Genomic DNA, 23293 nt, shown 5'->3' with positions numbered 1-23293 from the left:
TGACTCATATGTATGACAAGTTGCCATTTCGGGGTGGGGGGGCGGTTTCATGCGATCACCATTTGCAACTTTTTGACCGAGTTGAATTTGAGAAATCAGATTCACTTTGCAGCTGTTACTAACTTAACAATTGAATTTATTCTTTTAAGAATAAATTGGTAAGAAAAGAAATAAATTGGTGGTAAGAAAGGTCATAAAATGAGGCACAAACCACTTTAACAACTGTCTTTCTTACCAACAGGGATTTGAGCTCCATTGTGGTCGTAAGTCGAGGACTACTTGTGCCTGGTTGCATATTTGCCTAGTGGCTCCCGAAGGGGCCAAATGTGAAAGGTCACGCCCACATCTTGAAGGTCCAAATAATGGATTTATCGCAAAAAGGAATCTTCTCAACTAACAGTTTGCACCTGCTTGGAGTTAGATAAGGGCCAATGGAATCCAAGGGAGCTTGGACTTAGCCCACTTGTGACAATGTGAGGATTCTAGGCAGATCTCTCTTTTAACTCCACCCCCTCAGGCTTTGCCACTCCTTCCCCTACGCATGGGTGGAGTAAAATCTAAATTCCCCTGCTCTCAACCCAACAATTTCATCCCTAAATCACCCCGGCTTTTGGTCCAAGTTGGAAGGATTGCTCCATATTCCCCTCTGGCTAAACTGGGACAAGGATGTGGGTTTCCCATCTTATAATCCAACGTCTTTTGCCCCATTCTGGGCGGTGGTGGGATTCAATTTTTTTTTAGTACCGGTTCTGTGGGTGTGGCTTGGTGGGCTTAGTGTGGCTTGGTGGGCATGGCAGGGGAAAGATACTGCCAAATCCCCATTCCCTCCCCACCCCACTAACCTGCTTTCCAGCTCCATTCTCCTGTTCAGGGCAACCAAAGAAGACCGAGCCGATCAGCTGGGACTCAGGAGGCAGAGAATAGATGAGGGTGGAGCCAGTCAGAGGTGGGATTTGCTGGTTCTCTGAACTACTCAAAAATTCTGCTACTGGTTCTCCAGAACTGGTCAGAACCGGCTGAATACCACCTCTGGTTCTGGGTCTGCAGTATTTGTCAGATACTGGTTCTCTTTAATCCACAGAACTGCTCCCTTTGTGGCCTCGTCTTCTCCGACTGCACCAGTTCTTTTTCCCCGTGGCTTTTGAAGCCCTTCAGCCCAGCCACATAGGGCAAAGCAAGTGGGGTGAAGAACTGGGGGGTGAGAAGCTCAGCCTATCCGGTGTGTGCAAGTTGAAAACAGAGACAACAAAAGCTGGCAACAACGAGCAACAACGATGATTACAGATCTGGAAGATAAACACATGACGGACGATGGCAGGAAAGTTGTGGGTAGGTCTCTAGCCTAAGAAAAACTAGGGGTGACATGATAGCAGTCTTCCAATATTTGAGGGGCTGCCCCAAAGAAGAGGGAGTCAAGCTATTCTCCAAAGCACCTGAAGGCAGAAGGAATGGATAGAAACTAATCCTGGAGAGAAGCAACCTAGAACCCAGGAGAAATGTTCCTGACAGTGAGAACTATTAGTCAGTGGAACAGCTGGTCTGCAGATGTTGCGGGTACTTCATCACTGGAAGTTGGGCCACCATTTGTCTGAAATGGGATAGGTTCTTCTACTGGACAAGAGGTTAGACTAGAAGACCTCCAAGGCACCTTCCAAGTCTGTTATTTTGTTATTCTGAAGCCATTATCAAGAGACTTGGCCCTTTGCACAGCCCCTGACCCATGGCCCCACCTGCATTGCTGGGCAAATATTTGCGTTTTGCCCAAACAAGGTTAGACTTGCTCAAGAGGCTGCAAAACACTACACAACCAAGAGGATTTGTGGTTTGCCTTTTTCTCACACGAGCACCCCTCATAATCCTTTGAACTTGGATCTATAGTGGGGGAAAAAATCCACCCTCAGTTCTGAATGGTGTGGAACTGGACTTATTAAATTTTTACTATTCTCTGGAAGGGGAAGAAAAATGAAGTTTCTTGTTGCTTCTTTTCTGGTGCTGCAGCTGCTGGTTGTGTTGGAAATCCAAAGTTTTGACTTTGTTGTGGAAGAAGAGCCAAAGGTAAGAGTTTTTTTTTTATCCTGTGCAATCAACTTTGTGTGTCTACAGGGAGTTGACTTTAACGCAATCGGCTAAATGAAGATTGAACTGTCTTTATTATTCCTCCTCCGGCATGATCTTGTAGAAATTATCCCCATATAACTTCCAGTCCTAATATTGATTAATAGAAAAATTCAGATCATGACTTCTAAGAAGGAAGCCCTACAATGTTGGAAGGGGCTTGTACCAAAGCAATGCAGGCAGTGCTGAACTTACAAGCACAATTGAACCCCAGATCTATGTGGTGACGTAGTTGTTAAGTGAGTTTTGCTCGATTTTGCGACCTTCCTTGCCACAGTTGTTAAGTGAACCCCATTGACTTGGCTTGCCGAAGCCAGCTGAGGAAGTTGCAAATGGCGATTATGAGAGCCGGACATTGCAACACTGGTAAATACGTGTTGGTTGCCAATTGTCCAAATTTGGATCATGTGATAGTGGAGAAGACGTGTGTTGGTTGTAAATGTCAGTTATAAATCTCTTTTAGTATGTGTGCAATTGTCACGAAATGATCTGTTCTAAGTTGAGGAGTACATGTGTTCTGTACAAGATTTTTAAATATGCCATGGTTTTATTTAACAGGTGAATCAATGTCCCATTGCAAATATATTGTGGAATGTAATATATTGTAGGCTTTTGCTGGGTACACCGTGCAAAGAGCAAACAGCTGACTAAATAGGACGGATGTTGTAAGGTGGGGATTGTTGCTGGGGATTTCTGCTATGGCGGAACTGTTGGACTAGATGATCTCCAAGCTCCCTTCCAGCTCTTATAGTCTGTTATTCTGGAAACCACGCCCATACCACACAAAACTCCATTCGAGTGAGGTCAACACTAACCAAGCTTCACATGGCTTACTACAGAGTTATAAAGGGGAATTGTTACATCTGTCATTTGTACCTCTATAACTTTCTAGTTTGATCCAGCAACCAAACAGGACAGACAAAGATTTCAATGGATAGTTAGGGCTGCAGACAAAGCTTTGGCAAGCAGCCTGCGATCCACTGAGGACCTGTATACCGCAGAATCGGAAGGAGGTCTCAGAAAATATCTGCAGACCAGAGGTGGTACTCAGCAGGTTCTGACCAGTTCTCGAGAACCGGTAGTGGATATTTTGAGTAGTTCGGAGAACCGGCCAATGCCACCTCTGACTGGTGATTTTACAGTATCCTTCCTCTGCCATGCCCATCAAGACACGCCCACAGAACCGGTAGTAAAAAAATTTGAATCCCACCACTGCTACAGACCCTTCACATCCTGGACATAAACGGTTTCAACTCCTCCCTTTGGGACACTGCTACAGAATATTGCATACCAAAACAATTAGACACAGGGACAGTTGTCTCCCTCATGCCATCGCAATGCTGAACACCAAATTCCCACATCATTGTCTTATGTCTAAGTGTGTTTACCCATGTAGTAGGGCTATGTTACTATTAGCCTTCTCACATTTCCTATTACCTATTCCTATTGGTAACATTATTACGGTTATTGTTACTCTGTCGTTTTGCATGTTCACCGAGAGCTTCTGCAGCAGAGACAAATTCCTTCTGTGTCTAATCACCAGATGGCCAGATGTTCTGTTCTATTTTCTATTCTATTCTACTCTATTCTTCCTTCCTTCCTTCTTCTCTACTGTACTGTACTCTATTCTTCCTTCCTTCCTTCCTCCTCTTCAAGAGAGTCTTCTACTCTTCTCTACTCTCCACTATTCTTCCTTCCTTCCTTCCTTCCTTCCTTCCTTCCTTCCTTCCTTCCTTCCTCCCTTCTTCTCTTCTCTACTCTACTCTACTCTACTCTACTCTATTCTACTCTATTCTTCCTTCCTTCCTTCCTTCCTTCCTTCCTTCCTTCCTTCCTTCCTTCCTTCCTTCCTTCTTCTTCTCTACTCTACTCTACTCTACTCTACTCTACTCTACTCTATTCTACTCTATTCCTTCCTTCCTTCCTTCCCTTCCTTCCTTCCTTCCTTCCTTCCTTCCTTCCTTCCTTCCTTCCTTCTTCTCTTCTCTACCCTACTCTACTCTATTCTACTCTATTCTTCCTTCCTTCCTTCCTTCTTCTCTTCTCTCTCTCTACTCTACTCTACTCTACTCTACTCTACTCTACTCTACTCTATTCTACCTTCCTTCTTCCTTCCTTCCTTCCTTCCTTCCTTCCTTCCTTCCTTCCTTCCTTCTTCCTTCCTTCCTCCTCTTCTCTTGAAGTCTTCTACTCTTCTCTACTCTCCACTATTCTTCCTTCCTTCCTTCCTCCTCCTGTCCCCTCCCCTCCCCTCTCCTATCCTATTGTATCCTATCCTATCCTATCATACCCTATCGTATCCTATCCTATCCTATCCTATCGTATCCTATCCTATCCTATCCTATTCCTTCTATGGAATATTTGTAGCTCAAGATTGAATGATGGGGTCCTTGGTGTTCTCTGAGCTTGATTGTTTTCTTGCGGACGTTTCATGACCCAAAGCAAGAACAGAGTGAGGCTCCTATTTTATTCTATTCTATTCCTATAGCATCCTTTAAGTTTTTACCTGACCTGGTTAACATCTCCCTAAAAAACAATCTGTGTGTCCAGCCGTTTGTTGCTGCCAAGATCAGTGGATGCTTTTCTGCCTAGCGATGATGTGAGAAAGGAAGAGAGAGCGAGGGTAGAGAGCTTAATTGGTACCTTTGCTTAACACCCTGCGTACGCCCAAACTCAGGATACCATAATCTGCCCTCCAACCAGAACAGAGAGCAGAGAGTCTAGATGGGGATCAGCAAGATCAAGATCCCAGGAAGTGTTAGGACCACTTTATAAGGCCATGGTAAGACCGTATTTCGAATGTTGCATCCACTTTTGGTCCCCACGATATAAAAAAAGTTGTTGAGACTCTGGAAAGTGTGCAGAGAAGAGCAACTAAGAGGATTAGGGCATTGGAAGTTAAAATGTAGAATGAAAAGTTTCAGAAACTGGGTGTGTCTAGTCTACCAAAGAAAAAGACTACAACAGAGTTGGAAGGGACCTTGGAGATCATCTAATCCAACCCCCCTGCTTAAGCAGGAGACCCTATATCAGGGGGTGTCAAAATTCAAGGCCCACGGGCTGGTTCTGCCCTACAAGGTGCTTAAATCTGCCCCATGGGGCCGGTCTGGAAACAGCGAAGGGCTGGCCCAGCCGTGGTGCCTCTGCCAGTGAAAATGGAGCTCAGGCGGGCTGCACACTTACCCCACCACACACACACCAGGCTCCGGTTTTTGCTGGCAGAGGGCTAGCAAAACTAAACTAAAACACAACACAAAAGGAGAAATGGCTCCCCTTTTGTATTTGAGCATACAAGAAGGGGTCAGGAAAGGAGAAAGGCAAAGAGGAAAGGCAACAGCAAGATGGGAAGTTGGGAAGAGAGCAAGGAAGGAAACATAAGGAAATGGGAGAAGAGAGTGAAGAGGGAAGGAAAAAGAAGAAAAGGAAGGAAGGAAGGAAGGAAGGAAGGAAGGAAGGAAGGAAGGAAGGAAGGAAGCAGAGCCATGGTGGCACAGTGGTTAGAGTGCAGTACTGCAGGCTACTTCTGCTGACTGTCAGCTGCCTGCAATTTGGCAGTTCAAATCACACCAAGCTCAAGGTTGACTCAGCCTTCCGTCCTTCTGAGGTCAATAAAATGAGGACCAAGATTGTTGGGGGCAAGAGGCTGACTTTGTAAACTGCTTAGAGAGGCCTGGAAAGCACTGTGAAGCGGTATATAAGTATGTTTCTTGCTAAGTGGGAAGGGAGGAAGGAAGAAAGGAAGGAAGGAAGGAAGGAAGGAAGGAAGGAAGGAAGGAAGGAAGGAAGGAAGGAAGGAAGGAAGGAAGGAGATTATAGTGAGAGGGAGGGAGGGTCTCAGCGAAGTCCTGCATCAGTACTTGGCCACCATGGGTGCCCCCAATACGAATCCTGTGTTGTGCCCAGCATAGCAACAGCAATAGCACTTAAGACTTATATATTGCTTTATAGTGCTTTACAGCCCTTTCTAAGCGGTTTACAGAGTCAGCCTCTTGCCCCCAACAATTTGGGTCCTCATTTTACCCACCTCGGAAGGATGGAAGGCTGAGTCAACCCTTGAGCCTGGTGGGATTCAATCTGCCAAATTGCGGTAGGGGTAGCTTTGAGTACTGCACTCTAACCACTGCGCCATGTCTACCACAACCATGGCCACTCATGGCCACAGCTACCCATGGCCACGCCCCATGGCCCTCCAAGGTCAAAGACAACCCTGATGCGGCCCTCAATAAATTGAATTTGACACCTCTGCCCTATGCTATTCTGGACGAACGACTGTCCTCCAGTCTCTTCTTATCAACCTCCAGGGTTTATAGAGCAGCCGCAACTTCTGAAGGCAAGCCACCCAAAGGCAAGATAGACAAATATCCTATGTTGTGCTCTAAGCACCCAGCCCTTAAGCATTCTCCATTGCTCCCAGCACTGATGGGATGTTGGTTTTCCATTTGATTTGATCATCCTGTGTGTGGCTCCCTGTTTCTCTGATCTTCTCAGTGGTTTTCCTTCCAGAAACTGGCAGAGCTGTTCGACCTGGAGACCAGGGGCTTCTTCTCCAGTTCCCAGCTGCGAAGGGGAAGATCTCAGGTACCGATGATTTCCTTTATGGTTTAGCAAACAGAACAGCCACAAGGGTCAGCTTCTGCAGCATTCCTATAAAATAAAAAGTCGAATAAAAGTTTAGTCAAATTTCTTTTTTTCTTTTTAATAGTGATACTATGATTTATAAATTTGTATTGATAATAAGAGTATTATATAAGGTAATTGTAATTGTGACTATGAGATGAATGCACAAAACTGATGGACCAACCGACTTACTGTTTGTATAAAAATATGGGGGAGCTGATGCTTTTATGTTTTGTTGTTGTGTTTGTATGTTAAAAAACAATAAAATTTTTTTATAAAAAATAAAAAAAAATAAAATAAAAAGTGGCACGTGGAATTTGATCAATGCGTTGGTTGGAAGTGGTAGGAAGTCCACGCAGTCTTCTGCTGGCAACCACAACTAGCAATAGCAATAACCTTTAGACTTTGCAGACTCGCTAAGCGGTTTACAGAGCTAGCCTATTGCTCCCAACAATCTGGGTCCTCATTTTACCCACCTCTATCGGAAGGATAGAAGGCTGAGTCGACCTTGAGCCTGGTGGGATTCGATCTGCCAAATTGCAGGCAGCTGGCTGTCAGCAGAAGTGGCCTGCAGTACTGCACTCTAACCACTGCACCACTGAGGCTCTTTGAGCCCAAAATTGCTATTGCTAAGTGAGAAATTTTCTGACTGTCAGAGCAATCAACCTATAGAACAGACATTGTGGGAGCTTCATCCCTGGAGGCTGCAAAAGGGGATTAGGTGACCCCGGGACACTGCAACGGTCATAAATATGAACCGGCTGTCAAGCATCCAAATTCCAAATGTAAATCACCTGCCCAGGGGAATGCTGCCACTGTCGTAGGTGTGAAAAATAGTTCTAAGTCATTTTTTTCAATGCCATTGTAACTTTGAACAGTCACTAAGCTAATTGTTGTAAGTCGCGGACTACCTGTACATATCTGAGAGCGGGGAAAATAGTTAACAGGTTCAGCGGCAGCAAAGTTAAAGTTCAAGGCTCTCTGCTAACATATGAGTTATTTTAAAAACATTTTGATAACCGTGTTTGATTTGAACATCACATAGGAGTTGATAGGTTTCATCGGACCTCCAAATTACAACATTGTTCATGCTCCCATCCAGGTTTGTCTAAACTGGCTTCTTTTCTTTCCAGAGAAGCACCTCCAACTCTGAAGAGGAGGAAGAATTGGTGAGTTTTCACATTGTTGTTTTTCTCCTTGGAAAAGGGGCTCTACCCCTTCCTACTTCCCAGTTAACCATTAGCAGAAGATCAATCCCACCGTTTGCTTAGGGCTGCTTGCTTTTCCTGTCCAGGAAACACAAGAAACAGAATATTATTAACCTGGTGCTTTTTTACTGTGCAATGTTGTCGTGGGATGAACAAAAATGGAGCAACAACGGGGAAAAGGATTCATCTCGGGCAAATCAAATCAAGGCATTTATGGCTTATAAAAAAAGCACCACGAAGAATGTTCTTTATGCGCCAACTCAGAAAGCTCAAAGTGCCCAAGGAGCTGCTGATTCAGTTCTACAGAGGAATTATTGAGTCTGTCATCTGCACCTCTATAACTGTCTGGTTTGGCCCTGCAACCCAACAAGACAGACACAGACTTCAGAAGATAATTAGGACTGCAGAAAAACCAATTACTACCAACCTTTCTTCCTTGGAGGACCTGTATCCTGCACGAGTCAAAAAGAGGGCTGTGAAAATATCTACAGACCTCTCACATCCTAGACATAAACTGTTTCAACTCCTTCCCTCAAAACAATGCTATAGGGCACTGCACACCAGAACTACTAAACACACGGACAGCTTTTTCCCAAATGCCATCACTCTGCTAAACAAATAATTCCCTCGACACCGTCCAACTATTTACAAAGCCTGCATTACTATTACTATTAATCTTCTCATCACTCCTTATCTCCCATCCCCTCCCGCTTTGTGACTGTATGATTGTAACTTTGTCACTTATGTCCTTATGATTTATATTGACTGATTCCTAGTATGATTTGATTGCTTAGTGTACCTTGTGACTATCATTAAGTGTCGTACCCGATGATTCTTGACAAATGTATTTTTTTCCTTGATGTACACTGAGAGCATTTGCACCAAAGACAATTTCCTTGTGCGTCCAATCACACTTTGCCAATAAAGAATTCTATTCTATTCTATTCTATTCTATTCTATTCTATTCTATTCTATTCTCTCTTCTCTTCTCTCTTCTCTCATTCTATTCTATTCTATTCTATTCTATTCTATTCTATTCTATTCTATTCTATTCCCAACCCATTCATTCTATTCTATTTTACTCTACTCTACTCTACTCTACTCTACCGAACTGTGTTGATGACCTGGGTTAGTTAACATATGATCACCTGTACAATATTTCCAACACAGTGATATTCTTCCTATAATCAAGTAGGTGGTACATCTGCCATCGTGATTTTTTCTAAAATTTCTCTTCGGTTGGCTCTCAATTTTAATCATATCAACAATAAAATTGCCAGGATAGGGGACCATATCTGGAATCCCAGTTCTTCCTCTGTTGATCCTTCCTGCCCTGTTTTCATTGTTTCAGCTTCTCGGTGATGACAAAATCATCCTCCACAGCTACAAAATCCAGTCCACCATTACGTCCCGCATGGCCAACACGATGGTCCAGACCAAAGTGGAAAACAGAGCCAAGAACTCGCAGAATCTGGTCTTTGATGTCCAGATCCCTAAAGGGGCCTTTATCCACAATTTTACTATGTAAGTTGGAGCAAAACTACTTCGTCCATTTAATTTTCTCATAGGCTGAATTGGTTCCTCCAAGGCTAAGCGGGTTGGAGATTTGTACTTTCCAAATTGCCAGATTGAGGTCAGCCTTCCCGGGTTGACCAGGAAACACAACCAGATTATATGTTCTTTATAAGGTATATAGACCTCCTATTGTATTGTGTTCTGTTGTGTTGTGTTGCATTATGTTGCATTACATTGCATTCCGTTCTATATTATTGTGTTCTGCTCTGTTCTATATTGTTCTGTTCTGATCTGTTCCATTCCATTCCCATTATGTCTCTTCTCTTCTCTTCTCTTCTCTTCTCTTCTCTTCTCTTCTCTTCTCCTTCCTTTCCTTTCTTTTCCCTTCCCTTCCCTTCCATCTCTTCTCTTCTCCTTCCCTTCTGTCTCTTCTCTTCTCCTTCCTTTCCTTTCCTTCCATCTCTTCTCCTTCCTTTCCTTTCTTTTCCTTTCCTTCCTTCCTTCTCTTCTCTTCCTCTTCCTTCCTTCTGTCTCTTCTCTTCTCTTCTCTCTCCTCTCCTCTTCTCCTTCATTTCCTCCCTCCTTCTCCTTCCTTCCCTTCCATCTTTTCTCCTTCCTTTCCCTTCCCTTCTGTCTCTTCTCTTCTCCTCCCTTTCCTTTCCTTCTCCTCTGTCTCTTCTTTTCTCCTTCCTTCCATCTCTTCCCCTTCCTTTCCTTTCTTTCCTTCCTTCCTTCCATCTCTTCTCTTCTCCTTCCCTTCTGTCTCTTCTCTTCTCCTTCCTTTCCTTCCCTTCCATCTCTTCTCCTTCCTTTCCTTTCTTTCCTTTCCTTCCTTCCTTCTCTTCTCATCTCCTTCCTTCTTCTCTTCTCTTCTCTTCTCTTCTTTCTTCTCTTCTCTCTCTTCTCTTCTCTTCTCTTCTCCTCTCCTCTCCTCTCTTCTCCTCTCCTCTCTCTCCTTCATTTCCTTCCTCCTTCTCTTCTCCTTCCCTTCCTTCCATCTTTTCTCCTTCCTTTCCCTTCCCTTCTGTCTCTTCTCTTCTCCTCCCTTTCCTTTCCCTTCTCTTCTGTCTCTTCTTTTCTCCTTCCCTTCCATCTCTTCCCCTTCCTTTCCTTTCTTTTCCCTTCCTTCCCTTCTGTCTCTTCTCTCTCCTTCCCTTCTGTCTCTCTCTCTTCGCCTTCCCTTTCCTTCCTTCCTTCTCTCTTCTCTTCTCCTCCCTTTCCTTCCCTCCCTCTCCTTTCCTCCCTTCCTTCCCTTCCCTTCTCTTCTGTCTCTCCTCTCTCATTCCATTCCTAATTCCATCCCTTGTTCTCTGCTCTGCTCTGGTCTGCTCCGTTCTGTTGTGATAGCTGCCAATCTCACAAGTGACTGATTCTGGGGGCTGTTTTTGCTTCTTTTCTACTCCACAGGAACATCAACGGCATCACTTTTACTAGTTCCATTAAGGAAAAATCGGCCGCTCGAAGTCAGTATGCCAAGGCGAGGGCCAAAGGCAAAGCTGCTGCGATCCTCAGGTGGGTAACCCTGGTTGCAGTGACCAGCCTTTCCTCCATTCCCTTTTGTGCTGCCGTGGGGCTCTGAAGAGGACAGATACAGGAAGGGATAGGCAGGACCTCTGTATTCTGACCCACGCCCCTTTTCCAACAAATCAAAGACCATCCAAAGGGAACAGAAACCTTTTAATGCCTCTGCAAAATAGTTAGCTGTGATAAGCACAAGCCTTGTCAAACTGTGCGAGACTTGCCAAAAGTTAACAAACAAGAAATAATTTGCAATACAAGAATCTTTAAATACAAACTCAGGATACTGGAATGTCCACGAGGCTGGAGTTTCAAAACGTTTTTGCCTTCTGCAAAGTACGTTCATTCACAGCTGGCTTTTATTTTCTTGAAGGAGGGGCCGTTACCTTGCAGCCTTACTCCTGAGTCACCCATGCTGTTGCAGCTGCTCTCTCCTACGAGTAATCCTACACACACGCGCACTTAGCACAGGCTCCTCGGGAGCCTCCTCATCACTGCTGCCAGCCCCCACAGTCTCTGAAGGCAGCAGTCCACTCCCTAATGATCCTGGCCCCTCATCTGAGTCCTTGCTCTCCTCAGCCGTCCGCACCTGCTGCCGGCTAACCACAACACCCTGGATATTTTAAATCCTGGGCAACGCCAAGAGCCATACAGGTACTCCTCAACGTATGACCCCAACCGAGCCCCAAAATATTACGTTGCTAAGCGAGGCAGTTTGTTAAGTGAGTTTTGCCCCATTTATGACTTTTCTTGCCACAGTTGTTAAGTGAATCCCTGCAGTTGTTTAAGTTAGTCACATGGTTGTTAAGTGAATCTGGCTTCCCTCCCCCCTTGATTTTACGAGTCAGAAGGTCGCAAAAGGAGGATCACACATGACCTACCTGGATGCTGCAACCATCCTAAATAAGAACTAGTTGCCAAGCAGCTGGATTTTGATCACGTGGCCGTGGGGGATGCTGCAAAGGTCGTAAGTGTGAAGAATGGCCACAAGTCACTTTTTTCAGTGGCGCTGTAACTTCAAGTGGTCACTGAGAAAAAGGTTGTAAGTCGAGGACTATCTGCATTTGGAATATTCCCCTTTACTCTCATTATCTACTCTATGGAGATTCTCAGTCCTCCAGGTTGTGGTTGCCCCAAAGGTGCTTTTTCAGAAGGCAACTGGACTGTCTTGTTTTTTCTTTGAAGAGGTTTTGCTTCTCATCCAAGAAGCTTCTTCAGCTCTGACAGAATGGTGGAGAATGGAAGGATTTCGTTTGCAGACAGCTGGTCCTTTGCAGCCTTTTAGACAGTCATTGAGGCTGCTTGGAGGTTTATCTGTGTCTTCTGAGTCACCTGAGTGGTGCAACTGGTTCCTATACTCTGCACATTTTCCCCCTGGAAATCCGTTCATGCTCCCACACAGTTTTTTCCCCGAACGCCATCACTCTGCTAAACAAATAATTCCCTCAACACTGTCCAACTATTTACAAAGTCTGCATTACTGTTACTGTTAATCTTCTCATCGTTCCTACCGCCCATCTTGTCCCACTTGTGGCTGAATGACTGTAACTTTGTCGCTTGTATCCTTACGATTTTTATTGCCTGATTCCTAGTATGATTTGATTGCTTCTTGTGCCCTATGACTATCAATAAGTGTTGTACCTGATGATTCTTGACAAATGTATCTTTTCTTTTTATGTACACTGACAGCATTTGTACTAAGATAAATTCCTTGTGTGTCTAATCACACTTGGCCAATAAAGAATTTATTTATTTATTTATTTATTTATTATTTATTTATTCACCCCATTCGAAGGGTGTTCAGACCAAAGAAGCATGGCTAAAATCTATGGAGTTTCTCAGTCATCCAGGTCAGGATTGTCCCAAAAGTGCTTTTTTTTCAGGAGGCAACTGGACTTCCTTGTTTTATTCTTTGAAGACATTTTGCTTCTCATCCAAGAAGCTTCTTCAGTTCTAACTGAAGGTTGGAAGATGGATGAATAAACCTGCAAGTAGCCTCAACGACTCTCAGGAAGAGTGCTAATGACCAGATGACTCTGGTTTTTACTTTCATTAGTCAATTGTGCTGTGTTTCTCCGAAAATAAGACCCTGTCTTTTATTTTTTATTTTTTTTTTGGCCACCAAAAAAGGGCACCAGGTCCTATTTTCGGGGGATGTTATGTGCTAACTGTGTAAAATTCAAGCTAGGACTTACTTTCAGGATAGGTCGTATTTTCGGGAAACAGGATACTCAATTGCAGTTAACTAGGGAGTAGTTTGTTGTTTTTACTTCAATAATCATAATAATTTGTGTAATTAATACAGGAGCAATGCTTTTGACATGGAGAACTTCAAAGCCGAACTCAACGTCCCAAGCGGAACCAAAGTCCAGTTTGAAATTCATTATCAAGAGGCCATCCGGAGGAAATTATCAACCTATGAACATATTATCCCGGTGCAGCCAGGGCGGCTGACGAAGCATTTGGAGGTAAAAAAAAGAAGAAATGGCTGGAAATGATTGATATGAAATGTGACTTTTAGCCACTAAAAATTTCCTCCAACTGTTTGTATCAAAGATTCGTCAGGCTCTACAACAGTTCATTTATTGACCGTTCAAAGTTACAACGGCACTGAAAAATGTGATTTAAGTTATGACCGTTTTTCCACACCTACGACCTTTGCAGCATCCCCATGATTCTGCAATCAAAATTCAGATGCTTGGCAACTGGTTCATACTTATGACCATTGCTATGTCATGTGATCCCCTTTTGTGACCTTTGACACGGAAAGTCAACAGGGAAACCAGATTCTCTTCACATCCGGGGTACTAAGTTATCAATGGCAGCGATTCACATAACAACTCTGCCAGGAAAAGTTGTAAAATGGGGCAAAACTCACTTCCCAAATGTCTCACTTAACAACAGAAGTTTTGTGCTCGATTGTGAGTCGTAAGTCGAGGACTGCCTGTAATAAGTACTCCTTGCTTAACAACCTATCACTTAGCAAGCATTTGAAGTCATGATGGATACCCCTGAAAGCTATTTACAACCTGGTCCTGGAGTTCCAATGGTGGCACACACACAAACACATACACACACACTCGCATATGCAAGTGTGCTTGGCAGCTACTTCGCTTTTACATCTAATTGCAGTATTTTGTAATCATGTGATACAATTTGCAATAATTTGACTTATCAGCCAGTTTCTGGCAAAAGAAAAATGCCCAGAGAATCAAATGGATTCATTTAACGAGTGTGATGTTTACTTAACAACCAACACATTCAGGTGACGACCGTGATGTTCATTGAACAACTGCTGCAAAAAATAAGGTGGTAAAATCAGCATCGAACGCCTGGCAGTGGGCAGAGTTTGTCTGCAGTGCTTCATTCTAATTACTGTGCCACTAGGGTTCTTTCTTTTTCTTTCTTTCTTTCTTTCTTTCTTTCTTTCTTTCTTTCTTTCTTTCTTTCTTTCTTTCTTTCTTTCTTCCTTCCTTCCTTCCTTCCTTCCTTCCTTCCTTCCTTCCTTCTTTCCTTCTTTCCTCCCTCCCTCCCTTTTCTCTCCTTTCCTTCCTTTTTCCTCCCTCTCTTTCCTCTCCTCCCTCCTCCCTTTCCTCTTCTTCCTCCCTCCCTCCTCCTTTCCTCTCCTTCTTTTCCTCCTTCCTCCCTCCCTTTCCTCTCCTCCTCCCTCCCTTTCCTCTTCTTCCTCCCTCCCTCCCTCCCTTTCTCTCCTTCCTTCCTCCTCCCTCTCCTCTCCTCCCTCCCTCCTCCCTTTCCTCTCCTCCCTCCCTCCCTCTCCTCTTCTTCTTTCCTTCCTTTCTTCCTCCCTCCATCCCGCCCTCCCTTTCTTCTCCTTCCTTCCTTCCTTCCTTCCTTCCTTCCTTCCTTCCTTCCTTCCTTCCTTCCTCCTCCCTCCCTCTCTCCCTCCCCTTCCTCTCCTTTCCTTCAATCCTTTGTTCCTTCATTCTCCTCCCTTCCCTCAGCCTTCCTCCCTTCCTTCTTCCCACCTTTTCCTCTCCTTCCTTCCTTCCGTTGTAAAATCAGGTTGGTCACGTGGCTGCCTTGACTTACAACCCTTATGACTTACGATGAAAATTCCAGGTTTCATTAGACTTGTAGGCCGAGGGTCTAACGAAACCTGGCCTATTTAAAACAAAAACCCATCCCATACAGATGTTATATTTCTGTTCTTCTGGTGTTTTATTCTTATCTCTCTTCTATCCCATGGCCATAGGTTAATGTCCACATTATCGAACCACAGGGGATTAAGTTTGTCCACGTTCCTAACACCCTTGGTGAGCAGTTTACCGATGCAGCTACAGTCAACAAAGGAGCGCAAAAGGTAAAAAAAAAGTTATTATTTGAGGCGGGGGAAAAAGGATTTTCAGCTATGCCTACTTAAGAATCCAAGCTGGTTGCTTCCACTTGAATTGGAGCAGAGAGACAAATGTTAGCTTTGATTTTTAAGACTGAGTTTGAAATATCAATAGGGGGGATTCTCAAATCATCCAGGTCATTGGTTGTCCCGAAGCTGCTTTTTCAAAAGGCGAACTGGACTTTGTTTTTCCTTGAAGAGGTTTCGCTTCTCATCCAAGAAGCTTCTTCGGTTCTGACCGAAGGGTGGAAGATGGATGGATAAACCTCCAAGTGGCCTCAATGAGTCTCGGGAAGATTGCTAAGGACCAGATGACTGCAAGGAATGCAAATCCTTCCATTCTCCACCATTCAGTGAGGACTGAAGAAGCTTCTTGGATGAGAAGTGAAAAGTCTTCAAGGAAAAACAAAGTCCAGTTTGCCTTTTGAAAAATAATGCATTCTAAGCACTGTGCTACCAGGGTTGTTCCTTCCTTCCTTCCTTCCTTCCTTCCTTCCTTCCTTCCTTCCTCTCCCTCCCTCCCTTTCCTCACCTTCCACCTTCCCTTCCCTTCCCTCCTTCCTTCCTGCCTCCTTCCCTTTCCTCTCCTTCCTTCCTTCCTTCCTTCCTTCCTCTCCTTCCTTCCTTCCTTCCTTCCTTCCTTTCCTCACCTTCCACCTTCCCTTCCCTCCATCCTTCCCTCTCCTTTCCTTCCTTCCTTCCTTTCTCTCCTCTTCCTTCTCCTTCCTTCTCCTTCTCCTTCTCCTTCTCCTTCCTTCCTTCCTTCCTTCCTTCCTCCTTCCTTCCTTCCTTCCTTCCTTCCTTCCTTCCTTCCTTCCTTCCTTCCTTCCTTCCTCCTTCCTTTCCTCACCTTCCACTCTCCCTCCCTCTCCTCCTCCTTCCTTCCTTCCTTCCTTCCTTCCTTCCTTCCTTCCTTCCTTCCTTCCTTCCTTCCTTCCTTCCTTCCTTCCTTCCTTCCCAAATAGCAATAGCTCAGACTTATACACCACTTTACAGTACTTTACAGCCCTTTTTAAATGGTTTACAGTCAGCCTATGGCCCCCAATAACCTGGGTCCTTGTTTTACTGACCTTGGAAGGATGGAAGGCTGAGTCAACCTTGAGCCTTGATCGAACTCCTGGCAGTGGGCAGAGTTTACCTGCAATCCTGCATTCTCACCATTGAGCCACCACTTCTCAATGGGGAAAGTTGGATTTACTTAATAGACGCCCGGTTCGCTTAGGAACGGCAAAAATTCACTTAGCAACATGACAAAAAAAAGGGTCAGAAAACCAGGTGCAACTCGTTTAACGCCTATCTTACTTAGTGGTAATTCTGGCCTGGTCTCAGTTGTGTTTGTAAGTTGAGGACTATCTGTTTAGGTGAGGACTTTGCATTGCACTGAGCTGGGAGTATAACTGAGAGGATCAAAAAAGATACCAGAGTAAATTAATAATGTTGGTCTGACAAATCTTACAGGAGGACACCTGGAGGACGAAAGACAAGATAATTGAAAATGGTTTGCCGAATGCAGATTGAACATTCAACTGTTGCTTGAAACTCACACAGAATTCTTCCCCAAGCCCCCAAACCTTTAACCTTAGACTGTCTACTATTGACCTCACCCCTTTCCTAAGAGGTCTGTAGGGGGCGTGCATAAGTGCACCAACCTGCCTACCGTCCCTGTCTTATAGTTTATTTTTATTTTTCTGATATGTTTTTCTGTGTCTGAACTCTCTTACTCATGGCACCTTCTTTCTACCGCTACGAGATGGGTTAGGAGATCACCATCTTTTACTTTTCTGCATCTTGTGCAGAGGTGGATTCATAAACTGTACAGATGCAGAGAGATAACTCCACAAGACGTCCATAACAAAGAACATTTATTGGTTCGTCAGGTATCCTCAAACCTCACGTTTGTGATGAAGTTCTTCTTTGATGACCAATCCTTTGTATGTCTGCCTTGTAGTGAAAGATGGTTATCTCCTAACCCATCTCGTAGCGGTAGAGAAGCTGCTATCGGTTCATGAGTCCAGGCAAGAATATGGAGGGAAGCCTCCCCCAACCCCTCGAGGGTCAATTTAGTGACCAATCAGGATTACAGATGTGGCTACATGACACGAACTACATTTCCCAGGATACCTTTAACTACATTTACCAGGATGCATTCCCTTAAGGGGACAGCTCATAATTCCTAAGTAACTATCCAATTCCTATAGACTGGCTGGGACGGCACATATGCATCCGTTTCATGTATTCATAACTATGTTTATACTTATACCTGTTATCTTACAATCGCTTGACAAACAAACAAACAAATAAATAAGTTAAATCAATCAATCAATCAATCTGAAACTCAGGTGCCCTTAAATCCACGTCTCATTTTATCTGTTCTCTTTGCACTTTTAAGGCACATGTGTCCTTCAAACCAAGCCTGGCCCAGCAACGGAAGTGCTCCAATTGCACCACTACAGCTGTGGAGGGCAATCTTGTGGTGACCTATGATGTCAACAGGGATAAAAATGCCGGAGAGCTGGAGGTACTTTGCTAAAGGTCTTGGAATGGGAGAGGATCCAGGGAGATCCGCCACAGGGATAGGCCAAGAGATGCAGGATCTACGGGAGAGGGCCCATAATCCGCGTGACAAGTAACTCGTGTTATTTTAAGTGCCCTTCCCCTGCTACCGTTCTGAGAAATTTTTTTTTCAAGAAGTCATTCACAGGGAGGGAAGGAAGGAAGGAAGGAAGACAAGAGAGGGAAAACAGGAGGAAGGGAAAGGAGAAAGGGAGAGAGGGAGAGAGGGAAGGAAGGAAGGGAGAGAAGGTGACGAGGGAAGAATGGAGGGAGGATGGGAGAGAGGGAGAGAGAAGGAAGGAAGGAGGAAAGAAAGGAAGGAAGGTGAGAGAGGGAAAACAAAGGAGTAGAGGGGGAAAGGAGAAAGGGAAGGAGACAGAGAGGGAAGGAAGGAAGCAGGGAAGGGAGGGAGGGACAAATGGAGGGAGGAGGGGAGAGAGAGTGAGTGGGAAGGAAGGAAGAAGAAAGGAAGGAAGGAAGAGAGAGGGAGGGAGGGAGGGAGGAAGGAAGGAAGGAAGGAAGGAAGGAAGGAAGGAAGGAAGGAAGGAAGGAAGGAAGGAAGGAAATCTACAGGCAGACATATGTGAAGGATTCTTCTCTGCAGGAAGCTCCCGTTTTTAGGGTTCTTTTAGAAATTCATTGCTAACCTTGCTCTTCCAGATCTTCAATGGGTATTTTGTCCACTATTTTGCTCCCGATGGCTTGGATCCTCTGCCAAAAAACATCCTGTTTGTCATCGATGTCAGCGGTTCCATGTGGGGAATAAAAATGAAACAGGTGAATGCAAAGTCCCAGGAAGAGGGGAAATTCCTGTAAGGAAAGTCTAGATTATTGGTGCTATGCTCCAATTCTCTCTCCCTTCCCCGTCCCTCTCTCTCTCTCCCTCCTTCTCCCCCTCCCTCTCTCTCTCTCCCTCTTTCTCCCCCTCCCTCTCTTCCTCTCTCCCTCTCCTTCCTTCCCCGTCCCCCCCCCCTCTCTCTCCCCCTCTTTCTCCCCCTCCCTCTTCCTCTCTCTCCCCCTCCTCCCTCCAATTTCACTGAAGGTGTGGTTTAGGTTTAGGTCACATCCTAGGAACCTCCTCCAGTTTATACAGGTAGTCCTTGATTTATGACCACAATTGAACCTGTAACGTCTGTTCCTAAGTGAGGCATTTGTTAAGTGAGTTTTGCCCCATTCTACGGTTTTTCTTGCCATCGTTGTTAAGTGAACCACTGCAGTTCAGCTAGTGACACGTTTATAGTTATGGGTGAAAATGTAGATGGGCTATAATCAGTGGTGTGATTCAACCAGCGTAACAAAACTGGTTCGGTGAGCATGTGTGCGCCCATGCCAAACGCGCGCTTTGCACGCACGCCCAGCATTTAGAAAAGACCATTTCGTGATGACCCAAAGGGGCGTGGCACAAAAGCAACAAAGTCACAAAAGTAGGTAAAGTCCCTTTTATACCTCCAACTTGGCCCCCAATGTCCAGTTATCATCGGCTGGAGAGAAAACTCTCTCAAGGTCAGTTTTTAAAGGGAAGAAATTCAGTCTGAACCCAAAGTACATATAAATTATAAATAAAAACCAGCTGCAGCAATTAACGAGACAGGGCAGGATAAAGAATTGCAGACTTCAAAAGATAACGAAACACATAACAGTTGGGAGGAAGCCAGAACCCAGATAAGACTTGACAAACAAAGATAATTTACGCTTTGCTTCCAGCAAGGTGCTGTGCGCAAACACCCTCTTTATCCTGTTTTCCCAGCTGCAGCTAATGAAGGGAATCAGGGCCCTTTTCTCCCCTGTAATCCACGTAGCTCACATTGCTCCCTTCTCCGTTCTTCCCTGCGTGCCCTAGGATGAAGAGGGGTGGCCTTGGCTCTTCCTCTGAATGTGCCCTTCCCCAATTTCTCCCACAGCCACCAGAGTCACAGTCCCATTCCCTGTCAGCTGCTCGACTTCCCCTGTGCTCAAAACAAGGAAATAAAGCACAGGAAAAGGACCAGGGCATGTGAGTCGAGCCAAATGATCACCGGAACAACTGAGATCGCCCAAACTGGTCCAAACCAGTAGAATCCACCCTCCCCCCGGTTATAATTTTGAGGTCATCTTCACCAACCATTCCTCCATTGTGGCTGTTTCAGAGTCTCCATTTCTGCCCATATAGCTGTTTTGCAGCAGCCATATTTCCAAGGAAGGAGACTATGAGGCTCAAAAGCTTACAAACTTTTATCCGATTTTATCTGACATTTCAGACCGTCGAAGCTATGAAGACTATCCTGGGTGATCTCCGATCCGATGACCAGTTTTCTATCCTGGACTTCAACCACAATGTCCGGTGCTGGAGGGACAGTTTGGTGCAAGCCTCCAAAATCCAGACAGAAGCAGCCAAGAAGTATGTTGAAGGCATCCATCCCAATGGAGGTGAGACACAAGGAATCATAAGGATTTGTAAAAAAGAGGCCCTCTGGGGTATGCAGGGCTTCCCTTCATTAAACAGAATTCAGTATTTGTATTATGTTGTATTAAGCCCTCCTGGCTTTCCTCAGAGACTCCTGGAGAGAAGATTCAAACTTTGGAGAGAAATTATTGAAATAATTCTTCTTCTTCTTCTTCTTCTTCTTCTTCTTCTTCTTCTTCTTCTTCTTCTTCTTCTTCTTCTTCTTCTTCTTCTTCTTCTTCTTCTTCTTCTTCTTCTTCTTCTTCTTCTCCTCCTCCTCCTCCTCCTCCTCCTCCTCCTCCTCCTCTTCCTTCTTTCTTCTTCTTCTTCCTTCTTTTTTGTTCTTCTTTTTCTTCCTCTTCCCCTTCTTCTTCTCTCTTTTCCTCCTCTTTCTCCTCTTCCTCCTTTCATTCTTCTGCCTTCATCAAAAATAAATAATAGTCGTGCAATAATATGACATTTGAAACAAACCTTCTTGTCACCTTTTAAATTTTCAACAGGAACCAACATCAACGATGCCCTTCTCCGGGCCATGTTTATTTTAAATGAAGCCAATGCTTTGGGGGTGCTGAATCCAAATTCTGTCTCCATGATAATATTGGTGTCAGATGGAGACCCAACTGTTGGTAAGACCTGGACATTCAAACTTTCATTTCCTGTCCTACAAGCCAGGGGAAAAAAAACCTAGGTTTTCAAGAAATGTGTGAGAAATTGTCATGGGGATAGCTTGTATTATTCCTCCTCTTTTGCTCCTGAGTGATTCCAAGACAGGGTTTTATTTATTTATTTATTTATTTTATTTGATTTGTCCATTGTTTACAAGATAATAAGTATAAGTATATACATAGTTATGAATACATAAAATGGGTACATATAAGAAAAATAAAAGAAACAATATGACAGGGACAGTAGGCACGTTGGTGTGCTTATGCATGGCTCCTACAGACCTCTTAGGAAAGGGATGACGTCAATAGTAGACAGTCTAAGGTTAAAGTTTTTGGGGTTTGGGGAAAAAACTACAGAGTCAGGGAGAGTATTCCAGACATTGACCACTCTGTTGCTGAAGTCGTATTTCCTGCGATCAAGTTTGGTGCGGTTAACCTTGAGTTTGTATCTATTGTTTGTTCTTGTGTTGTTATGGTTGAAGCTGAAGTATTCATTGACAGGTAGGACATTGCAATGTATGATTTTATATACCATACTTAGATCAGACCGGGCGGCATAATTCAAGGTTTTCTAGTTCTAGAATTTCAAGTCTGGTGGCATAAGGTATTCTGCAAGGAGTAGAGGAGTGGAGAACTCTTCTTGTGAAATATTTCTGGACTTTCTCAACTGTGCTAATATCAGATATGTAATGTGGGTTCCAGACTGATGAGCTGTATTTGAGTATTGGTCTAGCAAGGTTGGTTGTCCAACCTTGGCAACGTTAAGACTTCTGGACTTCAACTCCCAGAATTCCCGAGCCAGCATTGCAGTTGTCTGACCCTCCAAAATAATTCTGGAAGGTGCTCTGGGTTACATCAGATTCCATTCCTTCGGGATAGTTGGACTCCGGTTTTTTGAGAAACCTGGCTGTAGAATTTCTGCAACTTCAGAAAAAAGGATAGGCATCAGAAATTTACTTTTGAAAGACTCTTGTATGGGATATACAGGTAGTCCTCAACCATAATCCATTCACAATAAAAACAGAGTGAAAAAAGTAGAGCAAGTTTGGAATAGGGTTAAGTTACTTACTGCCTAGAAACCAGGCGATGGGGAGTTCTAGTCCTTAAGCATGAAAGCCTTGCTGGCTGGAGAATTCTGGGAGTTGAAGTCCGCAACAAGGCTTAACGTAGCTAAGGTTGGACACCCCTGCACGAAGAGGGCAATCCTGGAAGGACGTCCTCATTTTGGTCTTTTCTCTTCCTACCAGGAGAACTAAAGCTGCCAACGATTCAGAAAAACGTGAAAAAGCATAATCGGGATGACATTTCTTTGTTCTGTCTTGGAATCGGCTTTGATGTGGACTATGATTTTCTGAAGAGGTTGGCGATTGAAAACAACGGAGCCGCACAACGGATCTTTGGGAATCAAGAGACTTCTTCGCAAATGAAGGTGATTATTCCATCATCCTTTGCAGAGTAAAGGAAGGGAGAAGGGAAGGAGAAATCCTAACCCAATGCGTTCTTCCGACTTTTGACAGGCTTTTACCAACCATAAACATCAACCATGCTGTTTCTCAGTCCAAAATACCATTTATTTTTATGCCTTGGTAGCTTTCTTCCATTACAGATCTGGGCCATAATCTGGGCTATCAATTTAACACCAGTTCAAATGGTGGTTTGCTTCCATATTTTGGCCTCACCTGTTTAGGCTGTGCCAACTTAGAATAACTTTATTGTCACTTTGAATGTACATTAATCGGCATAAATTAAAATGAAATTTCGTTGCCTACAGCTCTCAAAAGGTCACCACCTCCAATATACATTACATAACCATGACAAATAAATAAATACATACAAAATTATGCATATGCCCACATATATTTTATGACACAGAGTAACAACACAGTCTAGTTCGGATGTATGCATGTTTATGACGAGAGAGAAAAAATGTCCTATGTCTTTGGCGACAACATAATCTGAAATGTTAATGGTGGAAGGGCTCTGGAAAAACATCCAAAAAATTCAGGGACTTTTAATAGAGAAAGCCTTTTTATTAACCTCTGACCACAATTATTTCTGCCTGAGGACATCCTCCCTCTGCATCAAGACATATACAGTATTACTGGTATCTCCTCGTGATTGGCCCAAAGACCTAGCCAGCTTTCATGCTTAAGGTAGAACTAGAATTCACAGTCTCCTGGTGATTGGCCAAGCGTCACCCACTCTGCATTCATGCCTAAGGTAGAACTAGAATTCACAGTCTCCTGGTGACTGGCCAAGCGTCACCCACTCTGCATTCATGCCTAAGGTAGAACTAGAATTCACAGTCTCCTGGTGATTGGCCAAG

At 44.2% G+C, this 23293-nt stretch overlaps 1 protein-coding gene across 1 annotated transcript in view; it reads left to right on the top strand.

Moving 5' to 3' along the window:
* The first annotated feature begins 992 nt into the window (after nt 1-992).
* Nucleotides 993-23293, top strand: part of ITIH2 (inter-alpha-trypsin inhibitor heavy chain 2) — a 41437-nt gene continuing 19136 nt past the window's right edge. The window contains exons 1-12 of the mRNA XM_087935315.1: nt 993-2055; nt 6619-6693; nt 7866-7901; nt 9292-9464; nt 10863-10967; nt 13279-13441; nt 15187-15294; nt 17717-17845; nt 18541-18657; nt 20118-20286; nt 20803-20928; nt 22215-22396. Coding sequence (XP_087791441.1) covers nt 1963-2055; nt 6619-6693; nt 7866-7901; nt 9292-9464; nt 10863-10967; nt 13279-13441; nt 15187-15294; nt 17717-17845; nt 18541-18657; nt 20118-20286; nt 20803-20928; nt 22215-22396 — 1476 coding nt within the window. The 5' untranslated portion in view covers nt 993-1962. The remainder of the gene's footprint in view (nt 2056-6618; nt 6694-7865; nt 7902-9291; nt 9465-10862; nt 10968-13278; nt 13442-15186; nt 15295-17716; nt 17846-18540; nt 18658-20117; nt 20287-20802; nt 20929-22214; nt 22397-23293) is intronic.

This window comes from Pseudonaja textilis, chromosome 5, assembly GCF_049901715.1.
Source record: "Pseudonaja textilis isolate UNSWEBS1 chromosome 5, rPseTex1.2, whole genome shotgun sequence".
Classification (NCBI taxonomy): domain Eukaryota; kingdom Metazoa; phylum Chordata; class Lepidosauria; order Squamata; family Elapidae; genus Pseudonaja; species Pseudonaja textilis.
Note: the sequence above shows the minus strand (reverse complement) of the source record. Positions and strands in the feature narration are given on the sequence as shown.